The sequence below is a fragment of the Lodderomyces beijingensis genome (genome assembly GCF_963989305.1).
Source record: "Lodderomyces beijingensis strain CBS 14171 genome assembly, chromosome: 1".
In the NCBI taxonomy this organism is placed as follows: Eukaryota; Fungi; Ascomycota; class Pichiomycetes; order Serinales; family Debaryomycetaceae; genus Lodderomyces; species Lodderomyces beijingensis.
In genome coordinates this window covers 2,514,618-2,527,483 of record NC_089970.1, presented here as the reverse complement: position 1 = coordinate 2,527,483, position 12,866 = coordinate 2,514,618, and the positions used below count along the sequence as shown (strand labels likewise).

At 47.0% G+C, this 12,866-nt stretch overlaps 5 protein-coding genes across 5 annotated transcripts; 4 read left to right on the top strand and 1 right to left on the bottom strand. All coding sequences in view use genetic code 12, as the record gives it.

The window, feature by feature from the left end:
• Positions 1–792: 792 nt before the first annotated feature.
• On the bottom strand, positions 793–2,712 carry LODBEIA_P10370 (uncharacterized protein; the record flags this gene model as incomplete). The annotated part of the gene is made up of 1 exon (XM_066970881.1): positions 793–2,712. One exon carries the CDS (start codon positions 2,710–2,712, stop codon positions 793–795), a length of 1,920 nt encoding a protein of 639 aa, XP_066827975.1.
• A 483-nt stretch (positions 2,713–3,195) lies between these two features.
• Positions 3,196–6,024, top strand: LODBEIA_P10360 (uncharacterized protein; the record flags this gene model as incomplete). Its single annotated transcript, XM_066970880.1, has 1 exon — positions 3,196–6,024. One exon carries the CDS (start codon positions 3,196–3,198, stop codon positions 6,022–6,024), a length of 2,829 nt encoding a protein of 942 aa, XP_066827974.1.
• Positions 6,025–8,266: 2,242 nt separating this feature from the next.
• Positions 8,267–9,901, top strand: LODBEIA_P10350 (uncharacterized protein; the record flags this gene model as incomplete). Its single annotated transcript, XM_066970879.1, has 1 exon — positions 8,267–9,901. The coding sequence occupies one exon, from the start codon at positions 8,267–8,269 to the stop codon at positions 9,899–9,901; it is 1,635 nt and encodes a 544-aa protein (XP_066827973.1).
• Positions 9,902–10,913: 1,012 nt separating this feature from the next.
• On the top strand, positions 10,914–11,768 carry LODBEIA_P10340 (uncharacterized protein; the record flags this gene model as incomplete). The annotated part of the gene is made up of 1 exon (XM_066970878.1): positions 10,914–11,768. One exon carries the CDS (start codon positions 10,914–10,916, stop codon positions 11,766–11,768), a length of 855 nt encoding a protein of 284 aa, XP_066827972.1.
• A 328-nt stretch (positions 11,769–12,096) lies between these two features.
• Positions 12,097–12,860, top strand: LODBEIA_P10330 (uncharacterized protein; the record flags this gene model as incomplete). Its single annotated transcript, XM_066970877.1, has 2 exons — positions 12,097–12,117; positions 12,201–12,860. The coding sequence occupies 2 exons, from the start codon at positions 12,097–12,099 to the stop codon at positions 12,858–12,860; spliced, it is 681 nt and encodes a 226-aa protein (XP_066827971.1).
• Positions 12,861–12,866: the final 6 nt, after the last annotated feature.

The following is a 12,866-nucleotide window of genomic DNA, read 5'->3' as shown; positions in this document are numbered from 1 at the left end:
ATTTTATAGAGAACCGACACTTTCAGCTTTGCGAAAAGATGCTGCTGTTATTCAAGCAACCAAAGTGAAGCGGGCGGGGGGGGAAGGAAAGAAGATCCCACTATCTTCGACTTCGAGTAGGTCAGCTTGTGAGAACCTCCATGTCAAAGCTGTTCCATAGATGTAAGCTAGAATTTTTTGCACGAAAAATGGAGCAAAATCTCTCTCTCTTCCCCCTCTCTCAACGGGTCACACGATCACACGACAACTTCCAAAATCCCCAGAGCTTTGAACATGCTGAGATCTAATTACAGAAGGGGAGGACCATTAATGGCAACAAAGTCGTCATAATCAGATCTGTTGCAAGTGTGTAGATGTAGCAGCAGATACTGTGTGAAATGTGCTTCCACGTGATAACTAAAAAGCCCTGCTAGCTCAATCGGCTAGAGCATTCGACTCTTATTGAGGTAGTAATCGAAAGGTTGCGGGTTCGAGTCCCGCGTGGGGCTTTACAGCATAATTTTTTTTTTTTTTTGCAGCCATTGACCCACCGGGAAGCTTATTTACATTCCCCGCACAATTTTTGTTCCACCCATGCTTCGTTAAAGTACCGAATCAAAAAACTGACTTAGCCTGATACAAACTATTTTCAAGAGGTTGAGCTTTTTGAGACAAACATCTCTTTGTAAATTCATGCACAAAAGTTTGGGCTAGAGGGTTTCACACACATTCTAAAACTTTCAAATAGATATTAGGAAGAGACCAAGAGACAAGAAAAAAAAAAAAACTGAATTCAAAAAAACGATGCCACATTCAGTCCAGTGTGAGGTCTATGAATGGGCTGTCCTCGTCCCTGTCCAAGGTGTTTGTGATATCAATAAAGACCCGCTCCTTGACCTTTTCCATCCGGGGCTTGAGGAACATGTCGAGTCTTTGTTGACCGAGTGCGGGCTCTTTCTTCTTTTTAGGAGACGAGCGGCGCACAGGTTTCTTGGGCAGCAGCTTCATCGCCCTTAGTTCCGGTACAGACTTGAACGGGACAGGTTCAAATCTAGCCTCTTTGCCCTTTATGTTGAATTCCGAATTGCGGTTTTTCTGCTTCTTTGTCGGTGAGTTTTCCAACATGTCCAAAGTAGTCTGTCGCAAAGAGCATTTGCGTTTGCCAAAATAAGCGTCATCTTTCTTCTTTTGGTCATAGACTGCCACAAGTCGAGGGTAGAATAGCTCCATCAACGATCTCGGCACCCACAACAGATCCAGCGCGCTGTCGCTGTCGTCATTTTTCTCTGGAGACCGCTGGCGCCTTCTTGCCTCGCTCGACTCGGGAAATCTGTTGAATAAAAGCCCCGGATTAAACTTGAGCATCAATTTTTGCAAATCGTCCTCGATTTTGTCCTTGTTGATCCGAATCGAGGTTTCGCTTGACAAAAGTTTGAATGCGACGTATCGCATTTGCCAGCAATAAGTAGCGGGGACAAAAAAGTGTGTTTGCGCCATGACCTTGTGGGTGTCGTTACCGTTGAGATTGATATTGCTAACCATGCTGCAGCGACGGACAGCTTCCCTGGAGTCTATATCGAGCAAAGTGTTTGTAGCAAGCTCGCCCGAGCTAAGCGTGTCGGGCAAGAAAATGGGCAACTGCGGTCGGACAAAGGGAAACATGTAGAGCAACGTGAAATACTCATCGATCTTGATCGGTTCCTTTATCGTCACATTTCTGCCAAAGATGTCTCGATTGGGGCCCTGCAAATGCAGATTTAGCTTGAGCAAATACGCGGCAAGCATCTGTCGCCGCTCGCACTCGCGTCTTCTGCTCTCCCACGGTCGTAGTAGCACCGACTGTTGCTTTCTTTCTTTGCTCGACTTGAAGCACCTGCAAAGCTCAATGGCAAAATCAGGAGGAGGAAGCAGCAAGCAAGGTTTTTTCACTTGTTTCAATTCAATCTTTGTTTTCTGGCGATGGTAGTAGAGTGCTTTCGAAGTACCGCACAAAGCCATGTTTTTGGCATTTATGATGCCGATTTTGTCAACCCCCGACGAGTAGTCGCCGCCTCGCATCGACGCAAGAAAGACCAAGCGTTCCTCGGACAAGCCCGTTACTTTTTCCACTTTGGCCATGTCTACTGGCGTCACGTAATACTTGCTCCTGACCGCGCCTTGCTTCTTCACGGGCGACAGAGCCGTGTCCTCGGCAAACCTGTTGAAGTTGCGAAGAATCCTCGTGGCTCCAAAGACCAAGGTGTCGACGTCGTTGGAAATGACGTAATCGACGATCCCAAGCTTCTGGATAAACGCACACTGGGCCTCGGCTTCTCCTGCCGCTTGGAAGTACTCGACCCTGTTCACGAGCAAGACCTCCTTCAACTCCTCTACAAACGGGTTCTGCTCGGCAAAGTCGCTGCGACGCTCAAACTTGACCAACTCCTCCTCATAGTTCAACGCGGGCCCACTCCCGGACTTGTCCGGCTTCATAACGCCATCAAACACCACGAGAACTGAAACGTTCAACCCGATAAGCGCAAGAACCTTGGACATGAAATTCTGGATCAATATCGACTTCTTGTCCTGAGCCACTATCGACCCGTGGTCCGACTGAAACATAAACATGTATCCATCAATGGCCACTCTCGGCGTGCGCCCTAGATCCCGAACAAACTGGTCGACAAGCTTTTCAAGGGGAATCCTCTCGTCAAACGCAGGCCTCAACACCTCCCATAGCTCGGGAATACCCATGGCTAGCGTATTCGGGGCGAAATTGACAAGCGGAAATGTGTCAAGCCTAAACCTAACATTATTATTGTTTCCCGTACTCTTTCCATCCTTTATTTTATTTGTTTGTTTTTTTTTTTTACGCGTAGCTTTTCTGCGAGGGAGAAACCAGTGGGGGAAGAAGGGGATTTGGGCCATAACCAGTGTTACCAGGAACCGCATACTGTCCGATCCCCTTGGTTTATGCATCCCCCAGTCCAAAGGTCCAAGGGCAATTAGTTGAAATCATATCGTCTGCATCAAGCAGTGGCGACAGAAACACATACTTTAGCTTTCAAGTGAACCAATAAGTTGATTTTGCCGCCCTTTACTTTCTGGTGCAAGAATAATTTTTTTTTCTTCCGTTGGTATATCGAGGGTACTTATTGCCATCACTGTAGGGTAAACGCTTACCATTAGGACGGCTTTTCCAGTGAGACACACACACAAGGTTCGTAGGCCAGAGTGATGGAGAAGCACGCGGGACAGCTACTATGTGGTGGATTCGAGGGAACAAAAGTGACGCCGCAGGCGTACCACTTGATTGTCGAGCAGCATGTGTCGACGATGATACTATCGCGGAAAAACGCCGTGAGTGTCGAGCAGACGATGAAGTTGATCAACGACCTCCAGTATATAGCGTTCACGCAGGGGAAGTACAAGCATCCCATCATGTTTGCCATCGACGAAGAAGGCGGGCTCATCAACTCGTTGTTTGACCCCGAGTTTTTGACGCAGTCGCCGGGGGCAATGGCGCTCGCGGCCACGGGCGACCCGCACTTGGTGTACGAGGTCTCCAAAGCCGTCGCGGTGGAGTTGAAGACGATTGGGTTTTCCATCATCTTGGGGCCCGTGTTGGATGTGGTTACAAAGTTGTCCCATCAATTGGTCGGGGTGCGGAGCTTTGGCACCACGCTAGAGGAAGTGAAGACGTATGGCCTGGCATGCGCCAGAGGCTTGAAAGATGGCGGGTTGTTCACGGTGGGTAAGCATTTCCCCGGGATCGGGAACGCAACCGTGGACTCCTTGTTGGAGTTGCCCATGATTGGCGACACCTTGGCTCAAGTCAAGCAGTTCAACACGGTGCCGTTTGAATTTCTCATTGAAAAAGGTTTGATTGACGGGGTCAGCGTTGCTGGCTGCGGAGTGCCGAATATAAGTCCAGACGAGACCCATGCGTGCCTCTCGCCCTTGATTATAAACCATTTGCTTCGGCGAAAGTTTAAATTTGACGGGGTTGTCATTAGCGAGTGCTTGGAGATGGAGGCGTTGTACCATTCGATAGGGTTGGGACAAGGGGTCATTCTAGCTATTAATGCCGGGTGCGATTTGGTCATGGTGTGCCATGATCCTCGGTTACAGGATGAAGCCATTGAGGCGATCAAAAAGGGGGTCTTGAATGGGAACTTGGAAGATGAAATGATCACAGCGAGTTTCAAGCGAATCGAGACTCTTCAAAAACGGTTACCCAAATGGACAGAGATATTCCCGCAGGGGGCCGCGTCGGCCAAGCAAGACCCCGTCTTGTTCAAGAACCTGCATCCGGAGACGTGGAAGAAGCACCAGGCGCTTGCTGATCTTGCCTACCAGAAATCCATCACCCTAGTTCGCGATTTCAACAATGTGTTGCCTCTTTCGCGCCATTTCCAAAACGAGGAAAACGAGTCGATACTAGTGTTGAGCCCGTTGTTGAGTCCAATCAAATGGCGCCTGGCGTCTTCGACGACTTTGTTTGCCGGGGAAGAAGTGTTTCAAGGGTTTGGGATGATGTTGTCTAACCACCCCAGCAACAGCAACAATAAAAATAGTAGCGACAACAATAACCACAATAACAATAACAAAGGAAAGTCGTTTAGGGTGCTTCATACAACTTATACTGCCAACGGACTTACCAAACTCCACGAGCAGTTGATTGAAAAGGCCAAAGTGGTCATTGTGTTTACCAGTGAAGCCTCGCGGAACATGTACCAGATTGGGCTTGTGAAGTACGTTTCGATGCTTTGCGGGGCCAATCCTTCTAGTAATGCATCGAGGAAGCCCATGATTGTGATTGCCACGCTGTCGCCGTATGATTTTTTAAATGACCTGAAGATTGGCAGTGCCTATCTCTGCTGTTATGACTATACAAATGAAGCCTTGGGCAAAGTTGTTGGATTGCTAATGGGCGATTTCGAAGCCGAAGGGTGCATTCCGGGAGAACGCAAAGAGAACACACCTAGAGAGAGACAGCTGAGTGAAGGTGAAAACTCGAAACAGTTTAAACGACGATGGTTGGTTGACGAGTTTGATCTCAAGCGGGATTTTGCAAGCTTGGTGAAACTATGGCGAGACGAGTACGAACCCGATGGCAGTGACACTAATGAATACCTCGACCGGCAGTTTTATAAGCGGTTGCATGCGTTGTTAGCCACATCTGATCAAAAGCACTTTGTTGTGCGGAACTCTTCGTTGAACATTTTGTATGGGGTGGTGCTAACGTGGGTCGAGGCGCCGATTGGCCACATTGTTTACATCATTGTTGAGAAATCCAAGCGAGCTCAAAGTATCGGCAAGAACTTGAACGCGCGGGCAGTGCGGTACTTGACTAAAGAGAAGCAGTGTCGAGAGATTCGATTTGGTTCCTCGTTCCCACTATTGATATTCCCCGGTAATAAAAGCGCCAAGATCGAGACGATGAGTAGCAATATTGGCTGGGGCAAGGAGATGTCGGCCAAGAAGCACATCATGTTGTTGAACAATCTTGATACATGGCAGGTTCCCTCGAGGATTCTCAAGGAGTTGATGATTGTGGGCGTGCGGTTTGACATTTGCAATAATACCGAGCAGTTGCAAAGCTTAATCAAGCGCTCGCCGGAGTATAGAAGTTATTATCACTGTGCCGTGGAGTCGCTCCAGTTTCGCACTCCGAACGAAGTCAAGATCATTATCGCGCTCGAGCCCAATACCCAGGGGGTCATTGGCAGCATCATCTTGTTTACCAACAAGTCAAAGTTCTCGAAATACTATCCATTTATCGACCAGTGTGTCGAGATGAGAGAGCAAGAGGAACTACCGTTGGTTGGGGGGATAATTGCCCCCATGATAGATCAGCTGTATTCAAACTTGATGGACATTTTCAAATACGGGTTAATCTGCAGTGCCATCACCTTTTTGAAGAATGCCAATGAGGACGTCATGCAGTGTCTTATGATTGATGTGAAGGAGGAAAAGTCGTTGACGAGTCTTGAAGACATCGGCTTCCACATTTGGAGGAGTTATTATGATTATTATGACAGGAAAATGGAAAAAATAGCATGACAGGCAACGCCAACCGTGAATGCATATATGTGTGTTTATGTGATGGTGGTTACAAATAGTTTTTTATATATAATTAACGTTGCGCGTCATCCTTTATTAACCAAACCACCGGTGTTTTCATCCACTCTACAGTCCAGGGGGGGGAAGGGGGGGGGAAAGGAAAGCAAATCATCAGGTCACGTGCTGCAACTTGAAAGGAAAGTAAATCAGCAGGTCACGTGCTTCAACATACCAACTGCAGTGTGGGACAAGAAGCGCAAACTCAATTGGAAAACTACGTGCCAACAACTGCAGGGGGGACATTTAACCCCTAGGGGACTGTTCTAGAGCTGAAATATAGTCTGCAAAACAGTATAAGGAGTCCTGCTGCCCCTAGTCAAAGGCGTGAAAGCAGAAGCGCTATCTCGCAGTTGCAGGCTTTTTCAATGTTGCGTAAATTCAAAGTTAAGCAGCACACGAGCGGTTCCTTTCACTGCTACCACCACTATGTGAAATCTTTACCCATTTTCAAATATCCGTTCCAATTCCTTCCCCTGTCAATAAACACAACCAACATCCCCCCACTCCCTTCTTTCTCCCCTCCTGGAACTACAGAGAAGTAAAATACACACACCGAGATGAAAGGGTTTGCGAATAGCCGTATTTCTCCTGCTCCCACTCCCACTCCCACATTGTTGAGCACATCTAGAAACCGGGGTTCTCTTCCATTTCACAGGTCCCGGAATTACCAACTGGGATGGGTTATTCTTAGCACCCACCCGTCACCCGTTCCCCTTGTCACACTATACGAAAAAAAAAAACCCACGCACAACTGAGGGGAAGCAACCCAATTTTTTACCCGCACGGGAACTGCAAAGCGTACCGACACACACACACACAGCACATAATACAATGTACCCTTCTGCCCATACTCTAGACTATAGCAGAAGCGATGGGTGGGGTTTTTTTCTTCTGCTGCTGCGGATGAAATCGATCGGAAAAAATCGTAATAAACTTTTTCCCTTTTGATATTTGATGATAATCGCCGTGGGAAGTTGCCAGCACCACTAGCAAGAGGAAAAGAGATATCCAGTTTGAAGAAGCTGGCTGGGGGCGGGGGGAAAGGGGAAGAGAAGGTGATTGGTGGGTAGACAAGGGACTGGTCTCCGTGTCAAGTACCCAGCTAGCCCGCCCCAGCAGCCGAGACTACCGGGTTTTTACTCTCTGAACACTGCAAAGTGCACGGCAGAGAACGAGGCTTGTTTAGCTCTGTCGCGCCCGGGCGCGAGCCTACGGAGAATGTCGGAAGAAAGGAAAATAGTTCTCCCTCCACGCGGCGGCGGCTACCAAGTTGTTTTTACCCCATATTTTTTCCATTTCAAAGTGTAGTGAAGGAACTTCGGGAGCTTCTGCTGATTGTCAAAAAACCCAAACCAGATTGGATTTGCAACAAGGGAGGAAAAAAGGTGACGGGAAAGAGATGGTCAACTGGGGGTTCTAACATGTGGCCGACAATGGCGTTCGCGGTAGGGGAGCAGAAGAAGAAGAACAAAGAAAGAAAGAAAGATGGTATGATGTAGCATAATGTAATAGTAATCACGCAAGCAACCCACAGATCTAGAAACAGAAATAGAAACAGAAATAGAAATAGAAAAAACAGCTGGTATTTGCGTGCCTATAGGTATATGGGAGCTTGGGTTTTGCTGGGAGAAGGGGGGGGGGCGGTAGTGGTGGGTTAAGTCTCTACATAACGGAGCAGGTTTGCTGACACGCACGCTGTCTCTGCTTTTAGATTGAACGATTTTTTTTTTATTCATTCATTTATTATGTTGGGGGAGGGTTGTTGTATGAGTTGGTTGCATGGATTGCATGGGTTATATGGGTTGGTTGTGTGTTTCCCAGCAACGGCATATAATATTTCATGTGCTTTCACTTTTAACCGCTTTCCTGCTTCTCGTGCTCCCTCTCTCGCTATAGGAGGCACATACACACCAGCCCGAGAAAGTTTCAACCAGGACCTCCCCGTCAGCGGTGGATTAATGGAAGTGGGATTATATTTAAAAAAGAAAAAAAAAAATTCCCTCATGGTTCATTATAAATATCCTCTAGATTCCCCGTCTCTTTCAGGCGTTTTTCCGATTCCCTTTTTTTTCATTTCCTTTTCAGTTCCGATTCCAATTTCAATTTCAATTATTCGTTCTATTCTCCCTTTGATTTTTCATCACGAAAGAAGCAAACAAAAGTAACTACTAATAACATCGCCATGTCGCCTGCAGCTGTTGAGAGTACCATCAATTTCGAAGGCCACCCTTCGATCAAGTCGACCCCAGACCCTTTGGTCAAGAAGTTGAACCTCATCCCCGAGACCATTATCCGCCACAATGCGCCTCCTCCAACTCTTTACGAGGATGGTTTGTTGGAGAAGGGCACCACCATCTCGTCCACCGGTGCGTTGATGGCCTACTCTGGTAAAAAGACTGGTAGATCGCCCAAGGACAAGAGGATTGTGGACGAAGAGACGTCGTCGCAGAATATCTGGTGGGGACCCGTTAACAAGCAAGTTGACGAGTTGACGTGGAAAATCTCGAGATCGAGAGCTTTGGACTACTTGAGAACCAGGGAAAAGTTGTTTGTTGTTGACGCTTTTGCCGGCGCTGATCCCCGTTATAGAATCAAGGTGAGAGTCATTTGCGCTCGTGCCTACCACGCCTTGTTCATGACCAACATGTTGATCAAGCCCACCGATGAAGAATTGGCCAATTTCGGTGAGCCCGACTTTACCATTTACAATGCCGGCCAGTTCCCAGCCAATGTCCACACCAAAGGTATGACCTCGTCTACCTCGGTGGAAATCAACTTTAAAGATATGGAGATGGTGATTTTGGGAACGGAATATGCCGGTGAAATGAAAAAGGGTATCTTTACCGTTATGTTTTACTTGATGCCCATCAAGCACCAAGTGTTGACTTTGCATTCCTCGGCCAACCAAGGTGTTGAAAAGGGAGACGTTACCTTGTTTTTCGGTTTGTCCGGTACCGGTAAAACCACTTTGTCTGCTGACCCAAACAGAAAGTTGATTGGTGACGACGAGCACTGTTGGTCCGACCACGGTGTCTTCAACATTGAAGGTGGTTGTTACGCCAAGTGTCTCGACCTTTCTGCTCAAAGCGAACCCGAGATTTTCAACTCGATTCGTTTTGGTGCCATTTTAGAAAATGTTGTTTACAATCCAGAAACCAAGGTTGTCGACTACGAAGACTCGAGCATCACCGAAAACACTCGTTGTGCTTACCCCATCAGCTTTATCCCTTCGGCCAAGATTCCATCCTTGGCTGACAGCCACCCAAAGAATATCATTCTTCTTACATGCGACGCTTCAGGTGTTCTTCCACCAGTGTCGAAGTTGACCAATGACCAGGTTATGTACCACTTTATCTCGGGTTACACCTCCAAGATGGCTGGTACCGAGATGGGCATCACCGAGCCTACTCCAGCCTTCAGTGCATGTTTTGGCCAACCATTCTTGGTGTTGCACCCAATGAAGTATGCTCAGCAATTGTCGGACAAGATTGACCAGCACAAGGCCAATGCCTGGTTGTTGAACACGGGTTGGGTTGGCCAATCGGCTGCTAAAGGAGGCAAGAGATGCCCATTGAAGTACACCAGAGCCATTTTGGACGCTATCCACTCGGGCGAATTGGCCAAGCAGGAGTACGAGACCTTTGGCACTTTCAACTTGAAGGTTCCAAAAGCCTGTCCCGGTGTTCCAAGCGAGGTCTTGAACCCTACAGTTGCCAAAGACGATCTTTCAGCCCTTGCTGCCAAGTTCAACGAGAACTTTGCCAAGTATGCTGATCAAGCTACAGAAGAAGTGAAAGCTGCTGGTCCAACTATTTAGATTCTTTTTTATTTTTGATAATTTAGTAGTAGTTGTTGTATGTTGTATTTTGTAATTTTTTTTTTCCAACAAATCAAACTGGTTATAAAGTAATAAAAAATAAAGGATTTATCTGCGATAATACATTTGGTATTTGTTTTTGAAAAATTACGGAAATCTGGGGTTATGCAAATTGCAAAATATAATAGCACTGGAACTATGGTATGAGCATCACGGTCGACAACTTGGTAGCGCGCGGAATCCTGCGCGTTGATTGGTGGTTCGGGTAAACGCACCTCTCCCTCGCAGTAGCGTTCAGTCGGTTAGACCTACCGTCCGCCGCAAAGGGTAAAAGCGAGGACAACAACAACAACAACAACAACCTGGGAAATCAACCGAGGGATCTGATCTGCCTTTCAGTGACAAAAAAAACACCACAACCATAAGAACCACTTCAGATACAGATCTTGTTTATGCTGCTCCACTTTGCCCATACCTGGAGACTCAATACGTAGAGATTTGTTGACCTACAGCGAATGGCATGCACCCCACTACCACCACCACAAGACGTCTTTCCCAGACAGGTTGCAATTGCAAAAAAATTTTTGACACCAAGTCGGGCTTTGGCCGTGTATATTATCTTTGGATTTTTGATGCCTCTGCTTACTTTGCTTCCTGTGCCTTACTCTGCCTACTTCTAAGAGCATAATTAATTCAGCTGAACACAGTGTAATTTTTTTTTTTTTATATTTTTCAGCTTTTGTATATCAGCACAACAATAACATCACCGTGGAAGAAAAAGACCCCAGATTTAACACCACAACGTCCTTTCTTCCCTTTTTTTTTTTCTTTCTTCTTTTTTTCTTTCCCAATTGCCGACTATAAAATCGAGGTTTAATCTCCTATAACCCTTGAGTTGATTTTTTTTTTGACCTCCCTCCCAGTTTCCAACTCTTGAGAGGTGTTCAATTTAAATTTGTTTCATTTTCTTTTTTTTTTTTTTTTTTTCGTTCCCACATTATATTCATAGATCATGGACGACGTTGACTCAGCTTTGGCGGATAACGTGAAATCTTTCGCCGCCGGCGGGTTCGGTGGAGTATGCGCCGTGTTAACGGGCCACCCCTTTGACCTTGTCAAGGTGAGATTGCAGACCGGGTTGTACAACTCGGCCATCCAGTGCGTCAAGGACACCATCGCCAAGGACGGGTTGATGGGTCTCTATCGTGGAGTGTTGCCTCCCTTGATTGGAGTCACGCCCATGTTTGCTGTTTCGTTCTGGGGTTACGACGTGGGCAAAAAATTGGTGGGCAGCTTCACAGGCAAATCGGCGGAGCAATTCACCATTGGCGATATCTCGACCGCGGGCTTCATCTCGGCCATCCCCACTACTTTAGTGGCTGCGCCATTTGAAAGAGTCAAGGTGATGATGCAGATCCAGGAGGGCGCCAAGTCCAAGGGCATGGGCGCCGTCATTGCTGAAATGTACAAGACGGGCGGTATCAGATCGATTTTCAAAGGCTCGGTAGCAACGTTGGCCAGAGATGGACCGGGCTCAGCATTGTACTTCGCCACCTACGAGTACTTGAAGGAGAGATTGTCGACTCCAGGCAAGGAATTGTCGATCTTGGCCATCATGACCGCGGGTGGATCTGCCGGTGTGGCCATGTGGTTGGGGGTCTTCCCCATCGACACCATCAAGTCGACGCAGCAGTCTTCCAACGTCCCCATCTCGATTGGCCAGGTCACCAAAAACATCTACGCTAAAGGCGGCATCAAGGCCTTCTTCCCCGGGGTGGGTCCTGCTTTATGCAGATCCTTCCCGGCCAACGCTGCTACATTTTTGGGTGTCGAAGTTGCAAGAAAGGCCTTGGATAAGGCATTTTAGAAAAGAGAGGAAAGGAAAAAAACCGGTATTAGAAGAAAAATCATCGGCCTTGTACTCTTGCCCTTACCCTTATTTATTCTATATCAAATATTTAAACAAAATTAAAAGAAAAAGAATGCAAAAGTTGTACTTATGAGCTGTGTGGGAATCTCTTGAATGTCTTTGGGATAAAGGATGGCGGCTGTATCCTCTGTGCGTGCGTGCCCGAAATGTCAAATATCTGTTGAAATTGTCGACTGGAGATAGACCACTCCATTCTACTACATCATCACTTCAGCTGCAGTACTAGCACCAAGAACAGGTTCAAAACTTGATAAAATAAGACAAGATGACATTACTGGATGAACAAGTATGTAGTTGATCCCCACCTTTGCTTAACTTTTGGAAAAACAAGCCATTTACTAACTTTATTTCCGCCCCTTTACGTTCCAGGTCAAATCTGAGCTCACCAAGATGCAAGCCTTCATCGAGAAGGAAGCCAAGGAGAAAGCCAAAGAGATCAAGTTGAAAGCAGACGAAGAGTACGAGATTGAAAAAGCCTCGACCGTAAGATTGGAAACCGCTGCAATCGACGCTACATACGAACAGAAGTTGAAAAAGGCCAGCTTGGCGCAACAAATCACCAAGTCGACCATCGGCAACAAGACGAGATTGAGGATCCTTGGTGAGAAGGACCAAGTGTTGAACGAGGTGTTTGACGACGCCGAGAAGCAATTGAAGGAGATCACTCTGGACAAGGAAAAATACAAGCCCATCTTGGCGGGGTTGATCGAAGAAGGAATCTTGGCTTTGCTCGAAGAAAAAGTCACCATCAGGGTCAGGGAACAGGACGTCCAGTTGGCGAAGGAGGCCTCCGTGGAAGCGGCTAAGAACTTTGAGGACAAGTCGAAGATCAAGGTTGAGATTGCTGTCGATGATCACCAGTTCTTGTCGAAGGATATCGCGGGCGGTGTCGTGGTTGTCAATGGCACGGGCAAGATCGAGGTCGACAATACCTTGGAGGAGAGATTGAAGATCTTGTCCGAGGAGGCGTTGCCTGCTCTTAGGCTAGAACTATTTGGTCCTTCGCAAACTAGAAAATTCTTTGACTAGAAAAAT